This window comes from Scyliorhinus canicula, chromosome 6 (genome assembly GCF_902713615.1).
Source record: "Scyliorhinus canicula chromosome 6, sScyCan1.1, whole genome shotgun sequence".
Classification (NCBI taxonomy): domain Eukaryota; kingdom Metazoa; phylum Chordata; class Chondrichthyes; order Carcharhiniformes; family Scyliorhinidae; genus Scyliorhinus; species Scyliorhinus canicula.
In genome coordinates, this window is record NC_052151.1 from 201521340 (window position 1) to 201549185 (window position 27846).

A 27846-nucleotide genomic window follows, 5' to 3' on the forward strand; every position below is an offset into this window, starting at 1 on the left:
TTAGACTGAGTTACAAGATTGAGATTAGCAGGGAGTCGAACTCATTGAGAACTGTGCTGATAGTTCAATAAAACACATTGAACTCACTTCAAAGTCTGGAGCATCTTTTACTCAAAACTGCATTAAAGGGCAGCACGGTAGCATTGTGGATAGCACAATCGCTTCACAGCTCCAGGGTCCCAGGTTCGATTTTGGCTTGGGTCACTGTCTGTGCGGAGTCTGCACATCCTCCCCGTGTGTGCGTGGGTTTCCTCCGGGTGCTCCGGTTTCCCCCCACAGTCACAAAGATGTGCGGGTTAGGTGGATCGGCCATGATAAATTGCCCCTTAGTGTCCAAAATTGCCCTTAGTGTTGGGTGGGGTTACTGGGTTATGGGGATAGGGTGGAGGTGTTGACCTTGGGTAGGGTGCTCTTTCCAAGAGCCGGTGCAGACTCGATGGGCCGAATGGCCTCCTTCTGCACTGTAAATTCTATGTAAGTGGCAGCTTGTGTTATTCCAAATTACATAACATGACCCGTCTCGGGGATAAATCCCATTTGCCACTGTTCTGGCCATCTAACCAGCCGGTCTATATCATCCTGGAATCTAAGGCTTTCCTCCTTGCTGTTTACCACACCATCAATTTTGGTGTCATCTGCAAACGTACTGATCAAACATAGAACATAGAACATAGAACAGTACAGCACAGAACAGGCCCTTCGGCCCTCGATGTTGTGCCGAACAATGATCACCCTACTTTAAACCCACGTATCCACCCTATACCCGTAACCCAACAATCCCCCCATTAACCTTACACTACGGGCAATTTAGCATAGCCAATCCACCTTTGGACTGTGGGAGGAAACCGGAGCACCCGGAGGAAACCCACGCACACACGGGGAGGACGTGCAGACTCCACACAGACAGTGACCCAGCCGGGAATCGAACCTGGGACCCTGGAGCTGTGAAGCATTGATGCTAACCACCATGCTACCGTGAGGCCCCACGTTCACATCTAGATCATTAATGGACACTACGACGAGCAAGGGACCGGCACAGATGACTACGGATCACCACTGGACGCTGGCTTCCTGTCATGAAAATAACCTTAAACCAGCACCTTGAGGCTGGTTATTGACCGCTCAGTGAGGGAGAAGTGATTCTTCCTGTCCACCCTATCGATGTTCCCCCATCATTTTGTACACCTCATTCAGGTTCCCCTCAGCCTTCACTACTCTGAGGACTTAGACTTAGACTTAGAACAGTACAGCACAGAACAGGCCCTTCGGCCCTCGATGTTGTGCCGAGCCATGATCACCCTACTCAAACCCACGTAACCCGTAACCCAACAATCCCCCCATTAACCTTACACTACGGGCAATTTAGCATGGCCAATCCACCTAACCTGCACATCTTTGGACTGTGGGAGGAAACCGGAGCACCCGGAGGAAACTCACGCACACACGGGGAGGACGTGCAGACTCCACACAGACAGTGACCCAGCCGGGAATCGAACCTGGGACCCTGGAGCTGTGAAGCATTGATGCTAACCACCATGCTACCGTGAGGCCCCATAAGGAGCTGGGGTTTCCCAAGCACCTTAGGAAGGGTGTAAGCTGCAACGTGGAGGCCGCACCGACAGCGAAGCGTGGCTGAAAGTGGCACGTACCTGCGAGATCGGTTCGACAGGCCCTGGTTATATCCACGCTGGCAGTCTGCCAGCTGACAGGGTTCCTCGTGGTGCAGACCAGGGCTGAGTGGATGGAGCTGAGGTTCAGAGACACCTCCACAGACCTCCCGTCTGCCGTCCGGTATTGGTCAGCCGTTCCCGGCTCCCAGGAGTAGCTCACTGCGCTGCCTCCCGCGGTCGAGCAGGTCAAGGTGGCGACACAGGTCTGATTGTCAAAGCTCACGTTGCTGATATTCACGACAGTCCCTCGGATAGGCTCTGAGGGAGGTGGAAACATGGCATGTGTCAGATTATTGTACAATGTTCACACAGGGCAAGATTCAGGATGCCAAAAGATACAGAGCGAAGAAAGTAGCGAGCGAAGGAGAAGCCCAGGGAGAGACAGAACAGAGAGTGGAACAGAGTAATAGACAGAAAAGCAATTAGGAATCTACACCCTCAGTACTGACCCTCTGACAGTGCAGCACTCCCTCAGTACTGACCCTCTGACAGTGCAGCGCTCCCTCAGTACTGACCCTCTGACAGTGCAGCACTCCCTCAGTACTGACCCTCTGACAGTGCAGCGCTCCCTCAGTACTGTCCCTCTGACAGTGCAGCGCTCACTCAGTACTGACCCACTGACAGTGCAGCACTCCCTCAGTACTGACCCTCTGACAGTGCAGCACTCCCTCAGTACTGACTCTCTGACAGTGCAGCGCTCCCTCTGTACTGACCCTCTAACAGTGCGGCGCTCCCTCAGTACTGACCCTCTGACAGTGCGGCACTCCCTCAGTACTGACCCTCTGACAGTGCAGCACTCCCTCAGTACTGACCCTCTGACAGTGTGGCACTCCCTCAGTACTGACCCTCTGACAGTGCAGCGCTCCCTCAGTACTGACCCTCTGACAGTGCAGCACTCCCTCAGTACTGACCCTCTGACAGTGCAGCACTCCCTCAGTACTGACCCTCTGACAGTGCAGCACTCCCTCAGTACTGACCCTCTGACAGTGCAGCACTCCCTCAGTACTGACCCTCTGACACTGCAGCTCTCACTCAGTACTGACCCTCCCACCGAGTAACTATCCCTCAGTACTGACACTCCAACCATGTAACTATCCCTCAGTACTGACCCTCCCACCGAGTAACTATCCCTCAGTACTGACCCTCCCACGGAGTAACTATCCCTCAGTACTGACCCTTCCACTGTGTAACTATCCCTCAGTACTGACACTCCCACCGTGTAACTATCCCTCAGTACTGACCCTCCCACCGTGTAACTATCCCTCAGTACTGACCCTCCCACCGAGTAACTATCCCTCAGTACTGACCCTCCCACCGTGTAACTATCCCTCAGTACTGACCCTCCCACCGAGTAACTATCCCTCAGTACTGACCCTCCCACCGTGTAACTATCCCTCAGTACTGACCCACCAACCGAGTAACAATCCCTCAGTACTGACCCTCCCACCGTGTAACTATCCCTCAGTACTGACCCTCCCACCGAGTAACTATCCCTCAGTACTGACCCTCCCACCGTGTAACTATCCCTCAGTACTGACCCTCCCACCGAGTAACTATCCCTCAGTACTGACCCACCGTGTAACTATCCCTCAGTACTGACCCTCCCACCGAGTAACTATCCCTCAGTACTGACCCTCCCACCGAGTAACTATCCCTCAGTACTGACCCTCCCACTGTGTAACTATCCCTCAGTACTGACGCTCCCACCGAGTAACTATCCCTCAGTACTGACCCTCCCACCGAGTAACTATCCCTCAGTACTGACCCTCCCACCGAGTAACTATCCCTCAGTACTGACCCTCCCACCGAGTAACTATCCCTCAGTACTGACCCTCCCACCGAGTAACTATCCCTCAGTACTGACCCACCGTGTAACTCTCCCTCAGTACTGACCCTCCCACCGAGTACCTATCCCTCAGTACTGACACTCCCACCGTGTAACTATCCCTCAGTACTGACCCACAGAGTACCTATCCCTCAGTACTGACCCTCCCACCGAGTAACTATCCCTCAGTACTGACCCTCCCACCGAGTAACTATCCCTCAGTACTGATCCTCCCACAGTGTAACTATCCCTCAGTACTGACCCTCCCACCGAGTAACAATCCCTCAGTACTGACCCTCCCACCGAGTAACAATCCCTCAGTACTGACCCTCCCAACGAGTAAATATCCATCAGTACTGACCCTCCCACGGTGTAACAATCCCTCAGTACCGACCCTCCCACCGAGTAACTATCCCTCAGTACTGACCCTCCCACGGTGTAACAATCCCTCAATACCGACCCTCCCACCGAGTAACTATCCCTCAGTACTGACCCTCCCACCGAGTACCTATCCCTCAGTACTGACCCTCCCACCGAGTAACTATCCCTCAGTACTGACCCTCCCACCGAGTAACTATCCCTCAGTACTGATCCTCCCACCGTGTAACTATCCCTCAGTACTGACCCTCCCACCGAGTAACAATCCCTCAGTACTGACCCTCCCAACGAGTAAATATCCCTCAGTACTGACCCTCCCACGGTGTAACAATCCCTCAGTACCGACCCTCCCACCGAGTAACTATCCCTCAGTACTGACCCTCCCACCGAGTAACTATCCCTCAGTACTGACCCTCCCACCGTGTAACTATCCCTCAGTACTGACCCTCCCACCTAGTAACTATCCCTCAGTACTGACCCACCGAGTAACTATCCCTCAGTTCTGACCCACCGAGTAACTATCCCTCAGTACTGACCCTCCCACTGTGTAACTATCCCTCAGTACTGACCCTCCCACTGTGTAACTATCCCTCAGTACTGACCCTCCCACCAAGTAACTATCCCTCAGTACTGACTGTCCCACCGAGTAACTATCCCTCAGTACTGACCCTCCCACCTTGTAACTATCCCTCAGTACTGACCCTCCCACCGAGTAACTATCCCTCAGTACTGACCCTAACACCGAGTAACTATACCTCACTACCGACCCTCCCACCGAGTAACTATCCCTCAGTACTGACCCTCCCACCGTGTAACTATCCCTCAGTACTGACCCTCCCACCATGTAACTATCCCTCAGTACTGACCCTAACACCGTGTAACTATCCCTCAGTACTGACCCTCTGACGGTGCAGCACTCCCTCAGTACTGACCCTCTGACAGTGCAGCGCTCCCTCAGTACTGAGCCTCTGACAGTGCAGCACTCCCTCAGTACTGACCCTCTGACAGTACAGCACTTCCTCAGTACTGACCCTCTGACAGGGCAGCGCTCCCTCAGTACTGACCCTCTGACAGTGCAGAGCTCCCTCAGTCCTCACCCTCTGACAGTGCAGCGCTCCCTCAGTACTGACGCTCTGACAGTGCCGCATTCTCTCAGTACTGACCCTCTGACAGTGCAGTACTCCCTTCGTACTGACTTTCTGACAGTGCAGCACTTCCTCAGTACTGACCCTCTGACAGTGCCGCATTCCCTCAGTACTGACCCTCTGACAGTGCAGCACTCCCTCAGTATTGACCCTCTGACAGTGCAGCATTCCCTCAGTACTGACCCTCTGACAGTGCAGCGCTCCCTCAGTACTGACCCTCTGAAAGTACAGCGCTCCCTCAGTACTGACCCTCTGACAGAGCAGCATTCCCTCTGTACTGACCCTCCGACAGTGCAGCGCTCCCTCTGTACTGACCCTCTGACCGTGCAGTACCCCCTCTGCACTGACCCTCAGACATTGCAGTGCTCACTCAGTACAGAACCTACCGTATACATCAAGCCAAACTAAGGCCTCAGGCTCCAAGGCACCAACACTCACTATGACCCTGTACTGACCCTGGTCACTCATGGTCAGATTCTGGATCATCAGCGTGAAGTTGGTGAAGAGGCATGTCCTGTGCTTCAAGCCTGGCCACTGATGGACCGTCGTTTTGTTTTTATCCAGTTTCACCTCTGCAATCTTCGTCGGGGGCTTTCCCTGAAATTTCCAGAGGATTGTGCCACTGCTGGGCAACATGTCCAGGCTGACTGGAAGCAGCACCGTCTCTCCCAATGTCCCATTGATGCGTTCCGGTCCGATTGTCACCTTCGGATGTTCTGCTCTTTCACTTGTCCAGGCTGCAAGGCAGAGCATCATACTTAATTCATCAATTGAGGAAAGAGAGAAGGAGAGGAGGGGTTGGAGAGAGTGTGAGGGAGAGAGAAGGAAAAAGAGAGAGATGGGAGAGACAGAGGGGAGAAAGTGAGAGAGAGGGAGGTTAGAGAGGGAGGGGGTAGAGGGTGAGAGGGGGGGAGAAAGAGAGGTGGAAGAGAAGGCGGAGAAAGAGAGAGAGAGAGAGAGAGAGGAGGGAAGAAAGAGAGATGGAAGAGAGGGAGGAGAGAGAGGGGTGAAGAAAGGCATGTGGAAGAAAGGGATGGAGCGAGTGGGAAAGAGAGCGGGTGGGGTTGAGAGAGTGAGGGAGAGGGTGTGAGAGAGGGAACGAGAGAGAGGGGGAAAGAGTGAGGGAGAGAAAGAGGGGCTGATAGGAGTAGAGGGAGAGAGACAAGAGGGAGAAGGAGACAGAGAGAGAAAGGCAAAAATCAAGGCTTTTTTCTGAAACTGAATCTATTCATTTCGAGCAACCAAGCTAAATTTGTGGACCATAGTTTGGCCAAAATGGGGTTAATGTGAGTCCCAGTATAGTAACGCCCACACGGTGAGGTAAGAGGGCTCGTGACCCACACACAGGGGTCAATGGGGTGTTATTCAGGGATGTGTGTAGACCCATGAGAATGGAAATTGCTCCTTGCCCTTCAGTGTGCATGTGTAAATATTTCTCATAGTTAATCAAGAGGGAAGTCGTAGCTGGACTAGCAATCCAGCCACTCAGTCGACATGATGTACTGCAGCAACTCACCAATGATCCTTCGGCAGTTTACGCCATTGCTGACGTGCTTGGTAAGACCCATATCCTTCGAGAAGCCTGAGGGGGAACCTGATCGAGGTGTTAACAACAATGAGGGACTTGGAAAGGCGTAGATGGGATGAAAGATGAAAGTCTTTCTCTTAGCAGACGGGGCAATAACCAGGCACAGGGTGCTGGTTGAAGGTTGTGCTGTGACTGGAAGCCGGTGTCCAGTGGTGTTATGGAGTCATACCTTCAGGGTCCAATAGCTCAGAAAAGGCCCTTCGGCCCATCGCATCCGCACCAGTCAAAAAACAAACTCTATTCTAATCCCATTTCCCAGCATTGGGCCTGTATGCCCAGGGATAGCAAGTGCACATCTCAATACTTCTTAAATGTTATGAGAGACTCTGCCTCCACCACCCTTAAGGCAGCAAATTCCACACTCCCACCACCCTCTGGGTAGAAAGGTTTTTCCTCACATCCCCTCTCAACCTCCTGCCCCTCACCTTAAATCTATGCCCCCTGGTTATTGAGCTCTCCACCAAGGGGAAATGTTTCTCCCTGTCTGCTCTATCTATGCCCCTCATAATTGTATACATCTCAATCCTGTCTCCCTCTCAGTCTCCTCTGCTCCAAGGAAAACAATCCCAGTCCATCCAATCTCTCTTCATAACGAACGCTCTCCAGCCGACGCAACGTGCTGGTAAATCTCCTCTGCTCCCTTTCCAGGGCGATCACATCCATCTGGCCCTGGAGGTTTGTCTACTTTTAAACTTGCCTGACCAGTCAGACCCTCCTCTCTGTCTATATTAATGTGAACACTGGCACAAAGTATTCATTCAGAACCCTATCTCCATCCTGCGGCTCCGCACACAGATTACCACTGTGGCCCTTAATGGGCCCGACACTTTCCTTTCAATTTTCCTTTATTTTACCTGCCAGCATCCTTTCATTTCGCCTTTTTGCTCTCCAAATCTCCATCTTGCACATTTCACACACCTCTGGGACTTCTGCTGTTTTGACCCCTCGATATCAGTCATAAGCCTCCCTTTTTTCCTTATCCAGTGCTGTGTATCTCTCTATATCCAGGGTTCACTGGATTTGTTGATTGCTCCCTATTGGCCCTGTATTGTCCCTCCTTCCTTCTCGAATGTGTCCCACTGTTTGTCACAGATTTACCTGTGGCGATGTGCATCACTGTAGATACACAAGGGGTTAATGTAAATACACGTAGACTAGCTAGACACTAGAGGGAGTACCAGAGACATGACACACCTACACTCAACCAATAGGTCAGTAAGATAGGACACGACCAATGGGCATTCACGATACACACAGAGGCGACACTACCACAGGGGGGCATTACACCAACCCCTATATAAAGGACACAGCACACATGATCTTCCTCTTTCCAGTGGAGACACAGTGAGTAGAGACACAGGGTTGATTCAAACCCACCACGTGGATTGTAGCAGACTGGTTTGTCAGTCCGAGTAGCTATAGCAGGATTAACAGTAGTGGTGAACCCGAGTAGGAGAATTGTTAATAGTTTAATAAGCGTGTTGAAGTTATCTCCATGTCTGAACCTTTCTTTGTCAGAGTGAACATCAAGGAAGCAGCTTATGCTACGTCAAGAGCATAACAAGGCATTACCTAAAAGTGTCTGCTCCCAGCCCACTCTGGACAAATCATATCTGATCTTATTAAAATTGTCTTCCCCCCGGGCAGCACGGTGACCTAGTGGTTAGCACAACTGCCTCACGGCGCTGAGGTCCCAGGTTCGATCCCGGCTCTGGGTCACTGTCTGTGTGGAGTTTGCACATTCTCCCCGTGTCTGCGTGGGTTTCGCCCCCACAACCCAAAAAAATGTGCAGAGTAGGTGGATTGGCCACGCTAAATTGCCCCTTAATTGGAAAAAATAATTGGGTAATCTAAATTTATAAAAAAAAAAAAAAATTGTCTTCCCCCCCAGTTTAGAACTTTGATCTCAGGCCCATCCTTGTCCTTTTCCAGAACAAATCCTGAATTTAATAGTTATGGGGCTGGATTCTCTGCAACTTCGTGCCAAAATCGCTGCCGGCACCGGTCCGGCGATTCTCCAGGCCCCGAATATCTGCACCTTCACAAATGACTCCACGCGGCTGGGGGGGCCATTGCCAGAGGCCCACCCACCGATACTCCGCTCCCAACCGGCCGAGTTCCCGACGGCGTGGAACTAACCTGGTACGGCCGGCCGGGATACACGCGTGGCGGCTGCAAACTCAGTCCGCATCCACCCTGGTGGGGGACGGGGGGGATCGGGCACCGGCGGGGGGGGGGGGGGGGGGGGGGCGGCTTTATGGGTGGCCGGGGGAGAGATCAGGCCGGACGGATCCTCGGGCATGTGGCCGATCGTGAGGGCCTCTATCTTCCAGATGCCTCCGCGGTCCGAGCCTGCCATGGCGCTCAGCGCGGCTGCTGGAGGCCGCCGCCGCGCGCTTGCGCGGACTCAAACCCGGAAGTGCGGGGGCCCATATCTGCAGCCAAAGCTGGGTGAAGCACCCCGGGTCCCTGCTGGTCCCCTGAGGGTGAGTGAATCGGCTTATATATTTTTCAGGAAACGTGGGAGTGCAATGTCTGTATTTTTGCACCGGCGTGGGGACATAGCCCCATTTTGGGAGAATCCGGCCCATGATCATGTATGCAAAATGCTCCCCCATCGATACTTCAATCATTTGCCCAGCTTTGTTACCAAAAATTTAGTCCAGGACCATTCCCTCTCCTGTGTGACCTTCTACGTATTGGCTTAAAAAGTTCTCCTGGGTGCATTTTTTTAAAAAAAATTTTAAAATTTAGATTACCCAATTATTTTTTCTATTAAGGGGCAATTTAGCGTGGCCAATCCACCTACTCTGCACAGTTTTGGGTTGTGGGGGCGAAACTCACGCAGACACGGGGAGAATGTGCAAACTCCACACGGACAGTGACCCAGAGCCGGGATCGAACCTGGGACCTCAGCGCCGTGAGGCGGTTGTGCTAACCACTAGGCCACCGTGCTGCCCTCTCCTTGGTGCATTTTAAGAATTCCGCTCCCTCTAAATCTTTCACACTATAACTACCCCAGTTAACATCGGGGAAGGTGAAATTCGCGTCATACTCTATTACTTTTACACTTCTCTAAACTTTGCCCACGGTAGCATAGTGGCTAGTACAATTGCTTCTGTCATGTGAGAGTACCTTGAAGAAATGGATGTTTAAGCAATGTACCTTTAAGAAATGGAGCAGCTCATATTACTGAAGTGATGTCAGAGGGTGGGGGTAGCTGAGCTGGGCTCACTTCTGTTTTTGGTTTTGGTTTTGAGGAAAAGAGCTTGGGTGTGTCTGTGTTTGCAGTGAGTTGGAGCTGCTGTGATCTCTGCCTTGAAAAACTATCTCTGAATCGTTTGGGTTATTTAAACTCAGAATAGCAATGTCTTTAACCTGAGGTGTTTCTGTTTAAAGGTGTTAAGTCTCTTGGATGTGTAAAGGAACAGTTTGCAGGATTGGGTAGTGTTGTATTATTTTCGGGATTATCTTTGAAGTAAGGGGTGTTAAGTGATCCAATGTTTATTTAAAAGGTTAAGTTGAGTTCATGGAATAAACATTGTTTTGTGTTTAAAAACCCACGTGTCCATAATTGTAATACACCTGGGGAACAAGCCGTGTGCTTCAAAAGAAATAATACATTAAAGGGGGAGGTTGGTTGAACTCCATGATACATTTCGGGGTTCTGAAAATGTCTCTCCCATAACACTTCACAGCTCCAGGGTCCCAGGTTCGATTCCCGGCTTGGGTCACTGTCTGTGCGGAGTCTGCACGTTCTCCCCCTGTGTGCGTGCGTTTCCTCCGGGTGCTCCGGTTTCCTCCCACAGTCCAAAGATGTGCAGGTTAGTTGGATTGGCCATGATAAATTGCCCTTAGTGTCCAAAATTGACCTTAGTGTTGGGTGGGGTTCCTGGGTTATGGGGATAGGGTGGAGGTGTGCGGTTGGGTAGTGTGCTCGTTCCAAGAGCCGGCACAGACTCGATGGGCCAAATGGCCTCCTTCTGCACTGTAGATTCTATGATTCTATGATATCTGCTCTTCTACTTCTGTCGCACTGTTAGGTCTATAGAGCACTCCAACAATGTGATTGCTCCTCTTTGGTTTTTAAGTTCTACCCATCAGGCTTCAGTTAAAGCGCCGTCGAAGATGTCATCCCTCCTTACTGCTGTAATTGATTCCCTGATCCAAATTGTGACCCCACCCTCCTCTTTGACCTCCATCCCTATTACGCCTGAAGATCCCATATCCTGGAATATTGAACTGCCAATCCTTCCCCTCTCTCAACCATGTCTCAGTGACAGCAATGACATCATGCCCCCATGTTTTAATTTGTGCCCTAAATTCATCTGTCTTGTTCGTCAGACTCTTTGCATTAAATTAAATACCATCCAATCTTGCCAAACTCCCTTGTGACTGAACTGGTCTAGACATTTTGTGTCTGCCCCACTCACTTCACTTCTCTAATTTTGGCTGTGCATCAATCCCTGCTGAACCTTCCCTCAGGATCCCAGGTCCCTGCCAAGTTGGTTTAAACCCTCCCCAACATCACAGCAACCCTCCCTTCAAGGGCACTGGTCCCATTTTGGTTCAGCTGTAAACCCGTCCGCCTTGTACAGGTCCCACCACCACCAAAAATGGTCCCAATCTCCCAGAAATCTAAAGCCCTTCCCCCTGGACCATTTCTCCTGTCACACATTCATCTGGACGAACCTCCTACATCGACACTCACTCTCATGTGGCACCGGGAGTGATCCAGAGATCCAGGGACTTGTAGAACTGGTGGATGATGAGACTGGGGAAGGTTGTGTAGATTGTTTGGGTCATGTGGAGATCAGAAAGGAGGTATTGGACGTCTTGAAAAACATTAAGGTAGACAAGCCCCCAGGGCCTCATGGGATACATCCCAGAATACTGAGAGAGGCAAGAGAGGAAATTGCTGGGGCTTTGAGAGAAATCTTTGCATCCTCACTGGCTACGGGGGAGATCCCAGAGGACCGGAGAATAGCCAATGTTGTTCCTTTGTTAAGAAGGGTAGCAAGGATAATCCAGGTTATTACAGGCCAGTGAGCCTTACATCAGTGGTACGGAGATTATTAGAGCGGATTCTTCAAGACAGCATTTACTCCCACTTGGAAATAAGTGGACGTATTAGCGAGAGGCAACATGGTTTTGTGAAGGGTAGGTCATGCCTCACTAACTTGATCGGGTTTTTTGAGGAAGTGATGAAGAGATGATTGATGAGGGTAGGGCAGTGAATGTTGTCTACATGGACTTTAGTAAGGCCTTTGACATTGTCCCTCATGGCAGACTGGTACAGAAGGTGAAGTCACATAGGATCAGGGGTGAGCTGGCAAGGTGGATACAGAACTGGCGAGGTCATAGAAGACAGAGAGTAGCAATGGAAAGGTGTGTTTCTGATTGGAGGGCTGTGACTAGTGGTGTTCCGCAGGAACTGGGACATTTGCTGTTTGTAATAGACATAAATGATTTGGAGGAAAATACAACGGGTCTGATTAGTAAGTTTGCGGACGACACAAAGGTTGGTGGATTTGCAGGTAGTGATGAGGACTGTCAGAGGATACAGCAGGATATAGATTGATTGGAGGCTTGGGGGGGATGGAGTTTAATCCGGACAAATATGAAGTAATGCATTTTGGAAGGTCTACTACAGATGGGAAATATACAGCAAATGGCAGAACCCTTCAGAGTATTGATAGGCAGAGAGGTATCTGGGTGTACAGGTCCACAGGTCACTGAAAGTGGCACCGAAGGTGGAGAAGATAATCAAGACGCCTTCATCGTCCGGGGTATTGAGTTTAAGAATTGGTAATTCCTGTTGCAGCTTTATGGAACTTCAGGTAGGCCACACTTGGAATATAGAACAAAGAACAAAGAAATTACAGCACAGGAACAGGCCCTTCGGCCCTCCCAGCCTGCACTGATCCAGATCCTTTATCTAAACCTGTCTCCTATTTTCCAAGGTCTACTTCCCTCTGTTGCCGCCCGTTCATATACCTGGATAGCAACAAGCTTTTTCCAAGAGTGGGAGTGTCAGTTACAAGGGGTCACGATTTATGTCTATTACAAACAGCAAATGCTTCTTAAATGATGCTATCTTGCCCGCCTCTACCACCTCCGCTGGTAAAGCGTTCCAGGCACCCACCACCCTCTGAGTAAAAAACTTTCCACGCACATCTCCCTTAAACTTTCCCCTTCTCACCTTGAAATCGTGACCCCTTGTAACTGACACCCCCACTCTTGGAAAAAGCTTGTTGCTATCCACCCTGTCCATACCTCCCATAATTTTGTAGGCCTCAATCAGGTCCCCCCTCCGCCTTTCCAACAAAAACAATCCTAATCTACTCAACCTTCCTTCATAGCTAGCACCCTCCATACCAGGCAACATCCTGGTGAACCTCCTCTGCACCCTCTCCAAAGCATCCACATCCTTCTGGTAATGTGGCGACCAAATATAGTGTGCAATTCTGGTCGCCACACTACCAGAAGGATGTAGAGGTTTGGAGAGGGTACAGAGGAGGTTTACCAGGATGTTGCCTGGTATGGAGCACATTAGCTATGAGGAGCGGTTGAATAAACTCGGTTTGTTCTCACTGGAACAACGGAGGTTGAGGGGCGACCCGATAGAAGTCTACAAGATTATGAGGGGCATAGACAGAGTGGATAGTCAGAGGCTTTTTTCCAGGGTAGAGGGTTCAATTGCTAGGGGGCATAGGTTTAAGGTGCGGGGGGCAAGGTTTAGAGGAAATGTACGAGGCAAGTTTTTTGCACAGAGGGTAGTGGGTGCCTGGAACTCGCTGCCAGAGGGGGTGATGGAAGCAGGGACGATAGTGATTTTTAAGGGGCGACTTGACAAATACACGAATAGGATGGGAATAGAATGATACGGACTCTGGAAGTGTACGGTTTTTTAGTTCAGAGGGGCAGCAGAGTCGGTGCAGGCTTGGAGGGCCGGAGGGTCTATTCCTGTACTGTATGTTTCTTTGTTCTTTGTTCTATTACTACCTCCTGGGCCCTGTTTTTAATCTACTTCCTATCTCCCTAAATTGTGCTTTCAGGATCCCATCCCTTTTTCTGCCTTTCTCATTGGTACCAATGTGTACCAATACCTTCACAGCCGTTCACTGACATCCCGGACCCTGGCACCAGGAAGGCAACATACCATCCTGGAGTCTCTTTTGTGGTTACAGAAACGCCTGCCTGTTCCCCTGACAATTGAATTTCCTCTCACTATAACCCTTCCTCCTCCCCTCTGGTGCAGCAGACACTCCAATGGTGCCCTGAGGTTGGCTGCCACTGCTCTTCCCCTGTACAGTCAGCTCTCCAACATTATCCAAACGGTATATCTGTTAGAGGGATGACCACAGGGAGCTCCTCCACTACCTGCCTTCCTCTACTCTGACTGGTGGTCAGCCATGCCGTTCCCATTCAATGCTCACCTGCAGTGTGACCACCTCGCTGACCGTGCTATCCATGATTTGCTCAACATCACGGATGCTCCACGGTGAATCCTCCCTCAGCTCCAGCTCCGAATTATGGTTAGCCGGTCGCTGTAGTTGGACACACTCCCTCAGGGATCGGTGCTGTGTGCATTGCTGTTTGTGGTGTACAGTAATGTGCTACCATGATCAGTAAATTCACAGATGGTGTGGTCAACAGCGAGGAGGAAAGTCTTCGATTGCAGGATGATATAGAAGGGCTGATTCGATGGGCAGAGGAGTGTCAAATGGGATTTAACACCGAAAAGTGCGAGGTAATGTAACTTGGGAGGACTAATGAGGCAAGGGCCTCACGGTAGCATGGTGGTTAGCATCAATGCTTCACAGCTCCAGGGTCCCAGGTTCGATTCCCGGCTGGGTCACTGTCTGTGTGGAGTCTGCACGTCCTCCCGTTGTGTGCGTGGGTTTCCTCCGGGTGCTCCGGTTTCCTCCCGCAGTCCAAAGATGTGCGGGTTAGGTGGATTGGCCAGGCTAAATTGCCCGTAGTGTAAGGTTAATGGGGGGATTGTTGGGTTACGGGTAGACGGGTTATGTGGGTTTAAGTAGGGTGATCATTGCTCGGCACAACATCGAGGGCCAAAGGGCCTGTTCTGTGCTGTACTGTTCTATGTTCTATGTTCTAAGGGAATGTGCAGTGAACAGTACGATGCCAGGAAGCATAAATGATCAGGGGGACCTTGGGGTACATGTCCATAGATGGAGCTGTATAAAACGTTGGTGAGGCCACAGCTGGAGTACTGTGTTCAGTTCTGGTCGCCACATTATAGGAAGGATGTGGTTGCACTGGAGAGGATGCAGAGGAGGTTCACCAGGATGTTTCCCGGTCTGCAGCCTTTCAGCTATGAAGAGATACAGGATAGGCTGGGGTTGTTCTGCTTAGAGCAGAGAAGTCTGGAGGGGGGACCAGGTTGAGCTGTACAAAAGTACGAGGGACATAGATGGGGTGGAGAGGAAGAAACTTTTCCCTTTGGTGGAGGGGTCAATTGTTGTCGGATAAAAGAATGAAATGCTGAAACATGTGGGTTGAAAGCAACAATCAGCAGAGGTTTATCGGATGGATCTGAATGGTACAAAGGCTGGTTCTAGACGAAGGACCAAAGCCCGCACAGTAACTGATGATGTCATGGTGTATCATGTGACTTGGCTCTTAAAGAGACATTGCAACACAACATCAACAACAACCAAAAATACCCCATCAATAACCAGGGGGCAGAGGCTGGAATGTTCACAGCTTTTAAGAAGTGTGGTGATCCACCACTGTATATATGTGTGTGCCTCTATTAGGGGATGTACCTGGTATTACAGGTTTGCCGGTAAGCCCCTGCCGGCTAGCTCCGCCCACAGTGAGCAGTTTAAATATTCATGAGCTCTCCTGAGCTGCCATTCTACAGCTGCAGTTGAGGGAATAACATCTCACGGTAATAAAGCCTCTTTTGTACCCTTTCGTGATTCTGTGTGCAATTGTTTGCGCATCAAGAAGTATTTAGATGAGCATTTGAAATCCCAAAGCACACAAGGCTGACGGGCCAAATGCTGGCAAATGGGATTGGGATAGATTGGTGCTTGATGACTGGCACAGACACGCTGGGCCGAAGGGCCTCTTGCTTTTCAGCTGTAGAACTCTATGGCTGTCCTCATTCATCAATGATCTTCCTCCCATCATAATTTCAGATGTGGGATGTTCGCTGATGACTGCACAATGTTCAGCACCGTTCGCGACTGCTCAGACACTGAAGCAGTGCATGTCCAAATGCAGCAACACACGGACAATATCCAGGCTGGGGCTGATAAGTGACAAGTTACATTCGCAATCAATGACCATCTCCAACAAGAGAGGATCAAACCATCGCCCCTCGACATTCAATGGCATTGCCATCACTGAATCCCCCCACACTCAACATCCTGGGGGTTACCATTGAATAGAAACTGAACTGGACTAGACACGTTAATACTGTGGCTACCAGGGCAGGTCAGAGGCTGGGAATCCTGCGGAGAGTAACTCACCTCCTGACTCCCCAATATCTGTCCACTAGGGGCAGCATGGTGGCGCTGTGGTTAGCACTGCTGCCTCACTGGGACGAGGACCCGGGTTCGATCCCGGCCCAGGGTCACTGTCCGTGTGGAGTTTGCACATTCTCCCCATGTCTGCGTTGGTCTCACCCCCACAACCCAGAGATGTGCAGGTTAGGTGGATTGGCCAAACGGTACAAACACTCATTTTGTGATGGAGAAACAGGGTACCCTCCCCTCAGTACCAATGTACGGGGAGGGGCGGGGGTGGATACTCGGATTATTAAAACAGTTCACAACACATTTCTACAAAAAACAAATGGTACAAGCACTAAACTTTGCGCTGGAGGGACCAGATACCCTTGCTTCTGTACCAACAGAAGGGAAAGGAAGGGGGCGGTGGGGAGAGAGGGGGAAGGAGGATGGTGGGGAGGGAGGGAGTTGGGGTGTTGGTGAAGGAGGGGCCCAATAGGGCACTGCCTGAACTATCTACAGAGGCAGAAAAACAAAAGAACCTTCAATTATGATGTGCCAGATTCTGGGAGTCCCCCAGAGGGGGTGAGGGGTGACACAGTGTCAAGCACGAGCGAGACCCGCACCCCGCTACTGAGCGCCTCGTGCACCCTGCGCTCCCGACACTGGGTGGCTGACAGCCTTCGGACAGTCACCCTCCGGGCCCGAATCCTCCACCACACTGAGTGCAATGGGTGACATGGGCCCACCACCCAACCCAGGGGCTGCCTTGATCCCACCACCGGGATCATCGACAGATGGGATATCCTCAGGCTCATCCCTGTGGTGACATAGCCCAGCTGGACACTAGAGGGAGCACCAGAGACATGACACACAGACATTCAACCAATAGGTCAGTAAGATAGGACACGATAAATGGGCATTCACGATCCACACAGAGGTGACACTATCACAGGAGGGCATTACACCAACCCATATATAAAGGACACAGCACACATGATCTTCCTCTTTCCAGTGGAGACTCTCAGTGAGTACACAGGGTTGATTCAACATATCACACCCACCACGTGGATTGTAGCAGACTGGTTCATCAGTCTGAGTAGCTATAGCAGGATTAACAGGAGAGTCAAATCCAAGTAGGAACATAGAACATAGAACATAGAACGATACAGCGCAGTACAGGCCCTTCGGCCCTCGATGTTGCACCGACATGGAAAAAGCTAAAGGCCATCTAACCTACACTATGCCCTTATCATCCATATGCTTATCCAATAAACATTTAAATGCCCTCAATGTTGGCGAGGTCACTACTGTTTCAGGTAGGGCATTCCACGGCCTCACCACTCTTTGCGTAAAAAACCCACCTCTGACCTCTGTCCTATATCTATTACCCCTCAATTTAAGGCTATGTCCCCTCGTGCTAGCCACCTCCATCCGCGGGAGAAGGCTCTCGCTGTCCACCCTATCTAACCCTCTGATCATTTTGTATGCCTCTATTAGGTCACCTCTTAACCTTCTTCTCTCTAACGAAAACAACCTCAAGTCCATCAGCCTTTCCTCATAAGATTTTCCCTCCATACCAGGCAACATCCTAGTAAATCTCCTCTGCACCCATTCCAAAGCTTCCACGTCCTTCCTATAATGAGGCGACCAGAACTGTACGCAATACTCCAAATGCGGCCGTACTAGAGTTTTGTACAACTGCAACATGACCTCATGGTTCCGGAACTCAATCCCTCTACCAATAAAGGCCATCACACCATAGGCCTTCTTCACAACCCTATCAACCTGGGTGGCAACTTTCAGGGATCTATGTACATGGACACCGAGATCCCTCTGCTCATCCACACTACCAAGAATTTTACCATTAGCCAAATATTCCTCATTCCTGTTATTTTTTCCAAAGTGAATCACCTCACACTTCTCCACATTAAACTCCATTTGCCACCTCTCAGCCCAGGTCTGCAGCTTATCTATGTCCCTCTGTAACCTGCAACATCCTTCCGCACTGTCTACAACTCCACCGACTTTAGTGTCGTCTGCAAATCTACTCACCCATCCTTCTGCGCCCTCCTCTAGGTCATTTATAAAAATGACAAACAGCAACGGCCCCAGAACAGATCCTTGTGGTACGCCACTCGTAACTGAACTCCATTCTGAACATTTCCCATTAACCACCACTCTCTGTCTTCTTTCAACTAGCCAATTTCTGATCCACATCTCTAAATCACCCTCAATCCCCAGCCTCCGTATTTTCTGCAATAGCCGACCGTGGGGAACCTTATCAAACGCTTTACTGAAATCCATATACACCACATCAACTGCTCTACCCTCGTCCACCTGTTCAGTCACCTTCTCAAAGAACTCGATAAGGTTTGTGAGGCATGACCTACCCTTCACAAAACCATGCTGACTATCCCTAATCATATTATTCCTATCTAGATGATTATAAATCGTATCTTTTATAATCCTCTCCAAGACTTTACCCACCACAGACGTTAGGCTCACCAGCCTATAGTTACCGGGGCTATCTCTACTCCCCTTCTTGAACAAAGGGACCACATTTGCTATCCTCCAGTAGAACATAGAACATAGAACAGTACAGCACAGAACAGGCCCTTCGGCCCTCGATGTTGTGCCGAGCAATGATCACCCTACTCAAACCCACGTATCCACCCTATACCTGTAACCCAACAACCCCACCCCCCTTAACCAGGGGTTATATAGTCCTCTGGCACTATTCCTGTAGCCAATGATGACCTAAAAATCAAAGCCAAAGGCTCAGCAATCTCTTCCCTGGCTTCCCAGAGAATCTTAGGATAAATCCCATCAGGCCCCGGGGACTTATCTATTTTCACCTTGTCCAGAATTGCCAACACTTCTTCCCTACGCACCTCAATGCCATCTATTCTAATAGCCTGGGTCTCAGCATTCTCCTCCACAACATTATCTTTTTCCTGAGTGAATACTGACGAAAAATATTCATTTAGTAAATTGTTAATGTGCTATCTCCAAGTTTGAACCTTCCGTTGTCAGAGTGCACATCAAGGAAGCAGTTTATGCTACGTCAAGAGCATAACAAAACACTCCTGGGGTCCTGGCCAGCAGGAGGCGGTGGTGTAGATGCCTGTCCACCCCCGCCACCTGGTCACTGGAAGGCCCTGGAAATAACTCTGGAAACAGGTCCGGGATGGTGGCAGAGGTGTCCAAAGACAACGGTTGGGACAGAGGGTCTTCAAAACCCGCTAAGAACCTAAGAAGCAGGGGGTTATCGCTGACCCCCCTCCCCTGAGAAATTGAACAAGTTGGGGGTGCGAAATTGTACTGGTGGGACGGGCTCTCTCGGGTCCTGTCCGACCCCAATGCACCCTGCCCGGGGAGCTGCTGGGATTTCCTCACGATCCCCCCGCCTCTTTTCTTTCAGGGACTGGGTGTGACATCGATGGAAAAGAACCTGGATTGACGCCGTTTCCGGGGGAGAGGGTTGCCCCTTAATTGGAAAACAATAATCGGGTACTCTTACATTTATGGGAAAAAAATGCCTGTGCACCATCTACAAGGCCCAAGTCAGGGGTGTAATGGAATACTCTCCAGTTGCCTGGATGAGTAGCTCCAGGAACACTCAAGAAGCTCGACACCATCCAGGACAAAGCAGCCCCGCTTGATTGCTCTCCCTTCCACAAACATTCACCGACACACAGTGGCAGCCGTGTGTACCATTGACAAGATGCACTGCAGGAACTCACCAAGGCTCCTCAGGCAGCACCTTCCAAACCCACGACCACTACCATCTAGAAGGACAAGAGCAGTAGATACCTGGGAACCCCACCACCTGGAGGTTCCCCTCAAAGTCACTGACCACCCCGACTTGGAAATATATCGGCCGTTCCTTCACTGTCGCTGGGGCAACGTCCTGGAGCTCCCTCCCTAACAGCACAGCGGGTGTACCTACACCTCAGAGACTGCTGCCGTTCAAGAAGGCAGTTCAGCACCATCTTCTTGAGGGGCAATTAGGGATGGGCAATAAATCATGGTCTGGCCTACAACGCCCACATCCCGTAACTGAGGAAAAATAATCTTCCACCTTATCCCTGCACAGGTGGTTGACCTGGTCCACATTGAGCTTAAAGTCCTCCAATGAGGAGCCTCGATAATGTATCAATAATTCACTTCCCAATGTTACAATTACTGTTCGTGGGGGAAGGGGCTGTCCATATTTAACACTCACCAACATTTCCTGCACCCTGTCCCTGCCAGATCTCTATGGAGTGATCCAGTCATTCCCATTTTCCGAGTGAAGGACTCTCTTCCCATCTTTCCTTCATCCCAGCCTTTACCGATCATAGAATCCCTACAGCGCAGAATGAGGCCATTCAGTCCATCGAGTCTGCACCGGCCCTCTGAAAGGCCTCCACAGATCCAATCCCCGTCGTATCTCTGTAATCCCACCAAACCTGTGGACAAAATGCCAGTTTATTGTGGCCAATTAACCTGGGCATCTTTGGACTGTGGGAGGAAACCGGAGCACCCGGAGGAAACCCACGCAGACACGGGGAGAAAGTGCAGACTCCGCACAGTGACCCGAGGTCAGAATTAACCCGGGTCCCTGGCACTGTGAGGCAGCAGTGCTAACCACTGTGCCACCGTGCCGCCCCTTTCTCCTTTTCCAAATTTTGCCCGTCTCTTTTAAAAATGAGGCCTGATTATTTTGGACGCGGGTGGAGTGGGGGGGGGGGGGGGGGGGGGGGGGTCGTCCCACTTCCCTCCCACTTCCCTCCACCTATTTCCCTCCACTCGCAGAGTCAGGTGGGGAACACATCCCTGTCGACACTGAGTAACCCTCCTGCCCTCCGACACTTCACAGGCGATAGAGCGTCAATGGGCTGTGGGCGGGGTCTCTGCCGTTCAGCCAGGAAAACACCCCGTGCCTCTCGCACCCCGTGCCTCATATCAGATCGCTCATAGTCTCATTGAATGGCGGCGGAGACCCGATGGAGCGAATGGCCTCCTTGTGCTCCTGAGTTTGATCCTCTGACCTTCGGGAAGACTCACCTTGGCAAGCATTCGGGCAAGCTAGTTGGCCGGCAGCTCTTCATCATCTGCAGCGACAGGAGAGGCTCACTAAACAGGAGACAAAGTGCCTCAAACAAACCTGCCAGAGCCTTAGGCCCGGAAATGGGGAAGGGGGGGGGGGGAGGGGGGGGGGGATGCAGGAAAGGCCAGGGGGTGGCTGGTGGACAGCGTTGGTTTGGGCTTTCCCAAGGAGAGGCTTCTGGGGAGGGAGCCCCAGAAGCCTCAGAACTTCAGAAAATGGCAACGTACAGTTGGATGATAGTGATGAGGATAGTGAGAAAGAGCATCACAGTCGAATGCTTGGTGAGAATCTATTTAAATATGTCCAAGCATTGCCAAGCTTTGATGAGAAGGAGGTAGAAGCCTTTTTTCATTTCATTTGAGAAGGTGGCTAAACAAATGAAATGGCCACAGGACATGTGGTATTACTGATTCAAACAAAGCTGGTAGGTAGGGCGAGTGAAGTGTTTGCATCACTACCGGAGGAGGTATCTGGGATGTATGAGGAGGTGAAAAAATCCATCTTAGGTGCATATGAACTAATGCCTGAAGCCTACAGCCGAAGGTTTAGAAATTTAAGGAAAGAATTTGGTCAAACATACATGGAGTTTGAAAGGCTCAAACAGAGTAATTTTGATAGGTGGATAAGGGCTTTGAAAATAGACCAAACGTATGAAGCTCTCAGAGAAATAATACTTTTGGAGGCGTTGAAAAATGTAATTCCTGATGTAGTAAGAACTCGTTTGGAAGAGCAGAGGGTTAAAACTGCGAGGTTAGCAGCAGAAATGGCAGATGATTATGAATTAGTTCATAAATCAAAGCTTGGTTTACGACATCAGTTTCAACCGGTGAGGGATAGAAACTGGGGACATGAGAAATACTCAAGTGGTAAAGGTAAAGGTGATCTGATGGGAGATAATAAGGAGAGTGTATCTCAGATTAAAAATGAAATCCAGGAGGGTGGAAGAGACATGAAAAGTTACAAATGTTTTCACTGTAATAAACTAGGCCATGTAAAGTCACAGTGTTGGTGGTTGAAGAAAATCACTGGAAAGGCTGATGTGGTAAAACAGGATAAGACAGTGGGGTTTGTTAAAGTGGTAAAGGAAAGCCCAAGTGAAGTGAAGGAGGTGCAAAAGATTGTACAGCCTGATCAAGAGGTGATTGATAAGAAGGTGCCAGATCTCTTCAAAGAATTTACTTGTGTGGGTAAAGTTTACTCATGTGTATCAAGAGGAGCAGGTAAAGAAGTCACAATTTTAAGAGATACGGGAGCTAGTCAACCTTTAATGGTAAGAGATGAGGAGTTTGGGAAGAATGTTGCCAGAAAAGGTGGTAATATGTGGAATGCAGGGTGCAAAGAGTAGTGTTCCATTATATAAGGTAAGGTTGGAAAGTCGAGTGAAGAGTGGTGAAGTGGTAGTAGGAGTAATAGAGAAACTATCTTGTCCATGAATACAGTTTATCTTGGGTAATGATATAGCTGCATCGCAGGTGGGAGTGATGCCTACTGTGGTTGATAAGCCAGAGGAAAATCAGACAACTGAAGTGTTGAAGGATGAATATCTTGGGATTTTTCCAGATTGTGTAGTAACGAGGTCGCAAAGTCACAGGTTAAGACAAGAGGAGAAATCAAAGAGTGAAGATGAAGTTGAAGTTCAATTATCAGAAACGATCTTTGATCAGATGGTTGAAAAAGAACAAGAACAGGTGGAGGATGAGGCGCATATTTTTAGTTCAGGAAAATTGACAGAGTTACAACAAAAAGATATAGAAATAAAACAAATGCATCAGAAAGCATATACTGAAGAGGAATCTGAGTGTATACCAGAGTGTTATTACCGTAAAAGTGATGTCTTGATGAGAAAATGGAGAACTTTACATATGCAGGCGGATGAAAAATGGGCAGAAGTTCATCAAGTAGTATTGCCAGTAGGGTATAGAAAGGAGGTGTTGCGAGTAGCACATGAGGTACCAGTGGGAGATCACTTAGGAATCAGGAAAACACAAGCTAAAATCCAGAAACATTTTTATTGGCCTGGACTACATAAAGATGCAGTTAAATTTTGTCAATCATGTCACACATGTCAAGTGACAGGGAAATCTCAAGCATGCTTTATACCCATTCCAGCGAGGAAGCTTTTACAAGGGTCATAACTGATTGTGTAGGACTACTTCCTAAAACAAAAAGTGGGAATCAATATCTTTTGACGATAATGGATGTGTCTACAAGTTTTCCAGAGGCCATTCCAGTACATAATGTTACAGCAAAAAAGATTGTGAAGGAGTTACTTAAATTCTTTACTAGATATAGACTACGCACAGAAGTACACTCGGATCAATGATCAAATTTTACCTCAAGGTTATTCAAAGAAGTTATGGATAGCTTAGGAATAAAACAATTAAAATCAACTTTGTACCATCCAGAATTTCAGGGAGTGTTAGAAAGGTGGGATCAGACATTAAAGACAATGTTGAGGGCTTATTGTCTCGATTATCCAGAGGATTGCGATAAAGGAATTCCATTTATAGTGTTTGCAATCAGGGATGCACCTAATGAGTCAACCAAATTTAGCCCTTTTGAACTAATTTTTGGTCATGAGGTAAGAGGACGACTTAAATTGATTCAGGAGGAATTGGTGAGTGAGAAATCAGAAATTACATTATTGGATTACATGTCAAATTTTAAGGAATGATTAAATAGAGCAGGTGAATTGGCTAGACAACATTTAAAAGTTTCACAAAATGTGATGAAACCGGCAGCAGACAAGAAATCCACAGTTCGTAGTTTTGTCAGTGGGGATAAAGTTTTAGTGTTGTTACCAGTGGTAGGGGAGCCTTTAAAAGCTAGGTTTTGTAGACCGTATCAGATTGAAAGGAAATTAAGTGAGGTGAATTATGTGGTATAAACACCAGATAGAAGGAAGACTCACCGAGTGTGTCATGTGAATATGCTTAAAAGGTACTTTGAAAGGGAAGGAGAGAAAAAGGCGGTTTTAATGATTCTAACTCTAAGTGACGAACCAAATCCAGATGGCTGTGAATTTGACATACCTCAAATTAACTTGGAAAATGAGGATGTTCTTCAAAATTGACATAAGTGTTCAGTTACCTTCCAGAGGAAAAGCGGACTGACCTGAAAGAGTTATTGATTTCACATGGGCAAATTTGTGGAGATAAATTGGGAAGTACTAAAATGGCTATACATGATGTGGATGTGGGAAATGCTGTTCCAATCAAACAACATCCATAGAGACTCAACCCTTTAAAATTGGCACAGGTTAACAGGGAGGCTGAGAGTATGCTTAACAATGGCATAATTGGAGTGGGTTGCAGCCAATGGAGCTCACTCATAGTGATGGTACCTAAACCAGACGGTACCCAGACGGTTGTGTGTGGACTATAGAAAGGTTAATGCAGTTACGAGAATGGACTCTTATCCTATCCCATGTTTGGAGGATTGCATTGAGAACGTGGAACAATCAACTTTTATTTCCAAATTGGATTTACTTGAAGGTTACTGGCAGGTACCTTTATCCGAAAGGGCGAAGGAGATTTCAGCTTTTGTGACTCCAGATGGTATATTCCAATTCAAAGTTGTGCCATTTGGCATGAAAAACGCCCCAGCCACATTTCAACGGTTAACTAACAAAGTTGTTTCAGGATTACCCAATTGTGCGGTATACATCGACGATCTGGTAATTTTCAGCCAGACACAGACAGAACATTTAAAACATCTGATGGAGTTATTCGATCAACTTAAGGAGGGGGGGGGTTTGGTGGTAAACCTAGCCAAAAGTGAATTTGGAAAAGCCCAAGTCACTTTCCTTGAGGAGTTTCCGATACCCTCAAGACAAAGGGAAATAATGCGATTTCTTGGCATGAGTGGATTTGATCGAACATTTGTGCAAAAGGTTTGCGGTGTGATTGCTCCACTGATGGACTTGCTGAAGAAACGTTGAACATTTCAGTGAACAGCGGACTTTCAACAGGAATTTGACGGCCTGAAAGCTGTGATAACCAATGCTCCTGTGTTGGAGAATTACAAGGGACTCTGCGATCAGATTGAACTAAAGTATCTGACTTTAAAGAGGAATGCTGAGGCATAGAGAAATGGCCCTTCAGAGACCTTCTTGTTCAAAGAGACTGTCAATCAGGAAGGATTTCAATTGGAGGAAGAACACAAATGGACTATATTATTTTACCAGTTTGCATGTGTTGTTTTTCTGAAACAAAAAAGTATATTTACTATGTGCATTTCTTAGATAGTGAAAAGGTGAAAAATGAAACCATCTTGAAGTTGATGGTTTATTTTTTTTGTCTTGGGTGGAGGTGTCATGTGAGAGTACCTTTGAGAAATGGGTGTTTAAGAAATGTACCTTTAAGAAATGGGTGTTTATCAGTGATGTCAGAGTGTGGGTGGAGCTGGGCTGCCTGTCAGCTTTTTACTTTCATTTTAGGCTGTTTGCTGCAGGGTGTGTTTTAGTTTTGTTTTCAGCGTTGGAGCTGAAGCCAGACAGAGCAGGTGCACTGCTGTTCTCTCTGCCATGAAAAGACTATCTCTTGATCATTTGGTGAATTCAGAATTATAAATGTTCTCAGTAATGAATGTAAACCTTAGGTGCTTATGTTAAAATGTTCTTTTGTCTTCTGGATGTTGTTTGGGAAGTTATGAAGGATTACTTAGTGTTGTATTCTTTGTGGCTTGTATTTGAATTGATGGTTGCTAAGATGTTCACTGTATGTTTTAAAAAGTTTAACTTGAGTTCATAGAATAAACATTGTTTTAATTTAAAAGTACTTTAAAGCTCTGTTTGCACCACACCTGGAGAGTGGGCCGTGTGCTCCCCATAACCACAATCTGTTAAAAGTTGTGGGTCAGCTGAACTCCATGATACACATTGGGCTTCTCTAAACCCTGGACCATAACAGGCGCAAATACATCAAATATGTTATGAACTTTGGTTCCAGCCTTTAGATTTTGTTCAAATTCTCCTTCTGTCCCCTTCGTCATTCAGGCCATGTCAGCTTGACTCTTTTTTTACCTCCTCCTGACCCACTCTGCTCATTATCACCCCTGAATTCTGTTCTGTTCTGAGAGTTATGACGTTCCCCTGGTTGTTTTTGAACTTACCCTTTCCTGAAACCTCCCACCATCTCGCCCACAACTTTGTAATTTAGTTCAAAGTCCTGACCTAGTTATTCGATGCGCTGGGTCACTGGACATGGCTCTCGTTCTGTCTCTCGTTCTGTCTCTCCGTCTACCTCTCCCTCGTCATCTCCCTCCACCTCGCTCTCTCACCATTCCTTTCACAGTCTCTTTCTTTCAGTCCCTCTCTCTGTCTCTTTCACTGTCTCTCTCTCTCTCTCTCACTTTATTCCTGGCGCTAGAGCATGGCGACTCTCTGCGAGCTCTCCCCCCCTGTCCCTTTTCTTTTATCTCCTATCAGCATTCTGACCGACTGAAACTATTTTCCTCTTCTTATCTAATTACTAACTGTGTTCTTCTCTGTTTTCTTTCAGATCTGACGATTCTACGAACTCGAGGCACTGTAATCAATCACTGTTTTGTCGATGTACCATTTGTCAATGTTCCCTGTTGATTATTCTTGTGTCTACTATGTATGGACTGTGTACGTTCCTCGGCCGCAGAAAAATACTTTTCACTGCACTTCGGTACATGTGACAATAAATCAAATCAATTTAATCAAATGTGGCTGTCTGCCATTCTGTCTCTCACTCTCTTGCCTGTCTTTGTCTCGCCTTTCTTACCGTCTCTCACTCCGTCCGACACCTCACTTCATCTCATGCCCCTCTGTCTATTTTCTGTCACTTTGTCGTGCACTCTATCCCACTGTCTCATTTTGCATCATTTTCTCTCTCTCACTCTCTCATTTTCCCTCTCTCACCCTCTCACTGTCTCTCTCTCCCTCTCGATTGCTCACACACACACACACACACAAGCACACACACAGCTCTCCTTTCTCTGTTCCTCGATCTCTCCAAAGACCCTGAAGGATACATTCCTACCTGGAAGCCAGCTTATGGTGAGGATCACCAGAAGCAACAGGGAAGAGGCTGGGTGAAAGTTCGGCTCCATATCTTCTTCCAGCCTGTGTGTGTGTGTGTGTGAGACAGGAGTTTCGCAACTGAGAGAGAGATACCTGTACAGCTGGCAGACAGGAAATGATCGTCAGAATTCAATACTCATACTTATACCTTGAACAAAATTCGAAATGTCAAGTGATAAGATTTCGATAGCAGTGTCCTTTGTCCATCCTTTGGAAGGATATCGAGGCCTTGGAAAGGGTGGGGAGGAACATTTACCCAAATGGTCCTGGGGATGAGAGACTTCATAGAATTTACAGTGCAGAAGAAGGCCATTCAGCCCATCGAATCTGCACCAGCCCTTGGAAAGAGCACCCTACTTCAGCCCACACCTCCACCCTATCCCCATAACTCCAGCTAACCTTTTTGGTCACTAAGGGCAACGCAGCCTGGCCAATCCACCTGACTTGCGCATCTTTGGACCGGAGCACCCGGAGCAAACCCACGCAGACACGGGGAGAACGTGCAGACTCCGCACAGACAGTGACCCAAGCCGGGAATCCAACCTGGGACCCTGGAGCTGTGAAACGGCAGTGCTATCCACTGGGCTAGCGTGCCGCCCTGGGACTGATCTCTT

The 27846-nt window shown here is 48.8% G+C and overlaps 1 protein-coding gene across 1 annotated transcript; it reads right to left on the reverse strand.

Annotated features, from left to right (window-relative positions):
• Window positions 1-27344, reverse strand: LOC119967982 (T-lymphocyte surface antigen Ly-9-like). The gene is made up of 4 exons (XM_038801082.1): window positions 27192-27344; window positions 5405-5755; window positions 1650-1928; window positions 1-5 (listed from the first exon to the last, which is right to left on the reverse strand). Exons 1-4 carry the CDS (start codon window positions 27259-27261, stop codon window positions 1-3), a joined length of 705 nt encoding a protein of 234 aa, XP_038657010.1. The 5' UTR covers window positions 27262-27344.
• Between the last annotated feature and the right edge of the window lie 502 nt (window positions 27345-27846).

Bases quoted from the DNA above. Each gene is read 5' to 3' on its own strand.
- LOC119967982 (XM_038801082.1), bottom strand. From the start codon at position 27,261: ATGGAGCCGAACTTTCACCCAGCCTCTTCCCTGTTGCTTCTGGTGATC. The intron at 5,756-27,191 runs GTAGGAATGTAT...TCTGCCTTGCAG, and splicing joins CACCATAAGCTGGCTTCCAG to CCTGGACAAGTGAAAGAGCA. The intron at 1,929-5,404 runs GTAGGTTCTGTA...CACCTCCCTCAG, and splicing joins AGTTTGGCTTGATGTATACG to AGCCTATCCGAGGGACTGTC.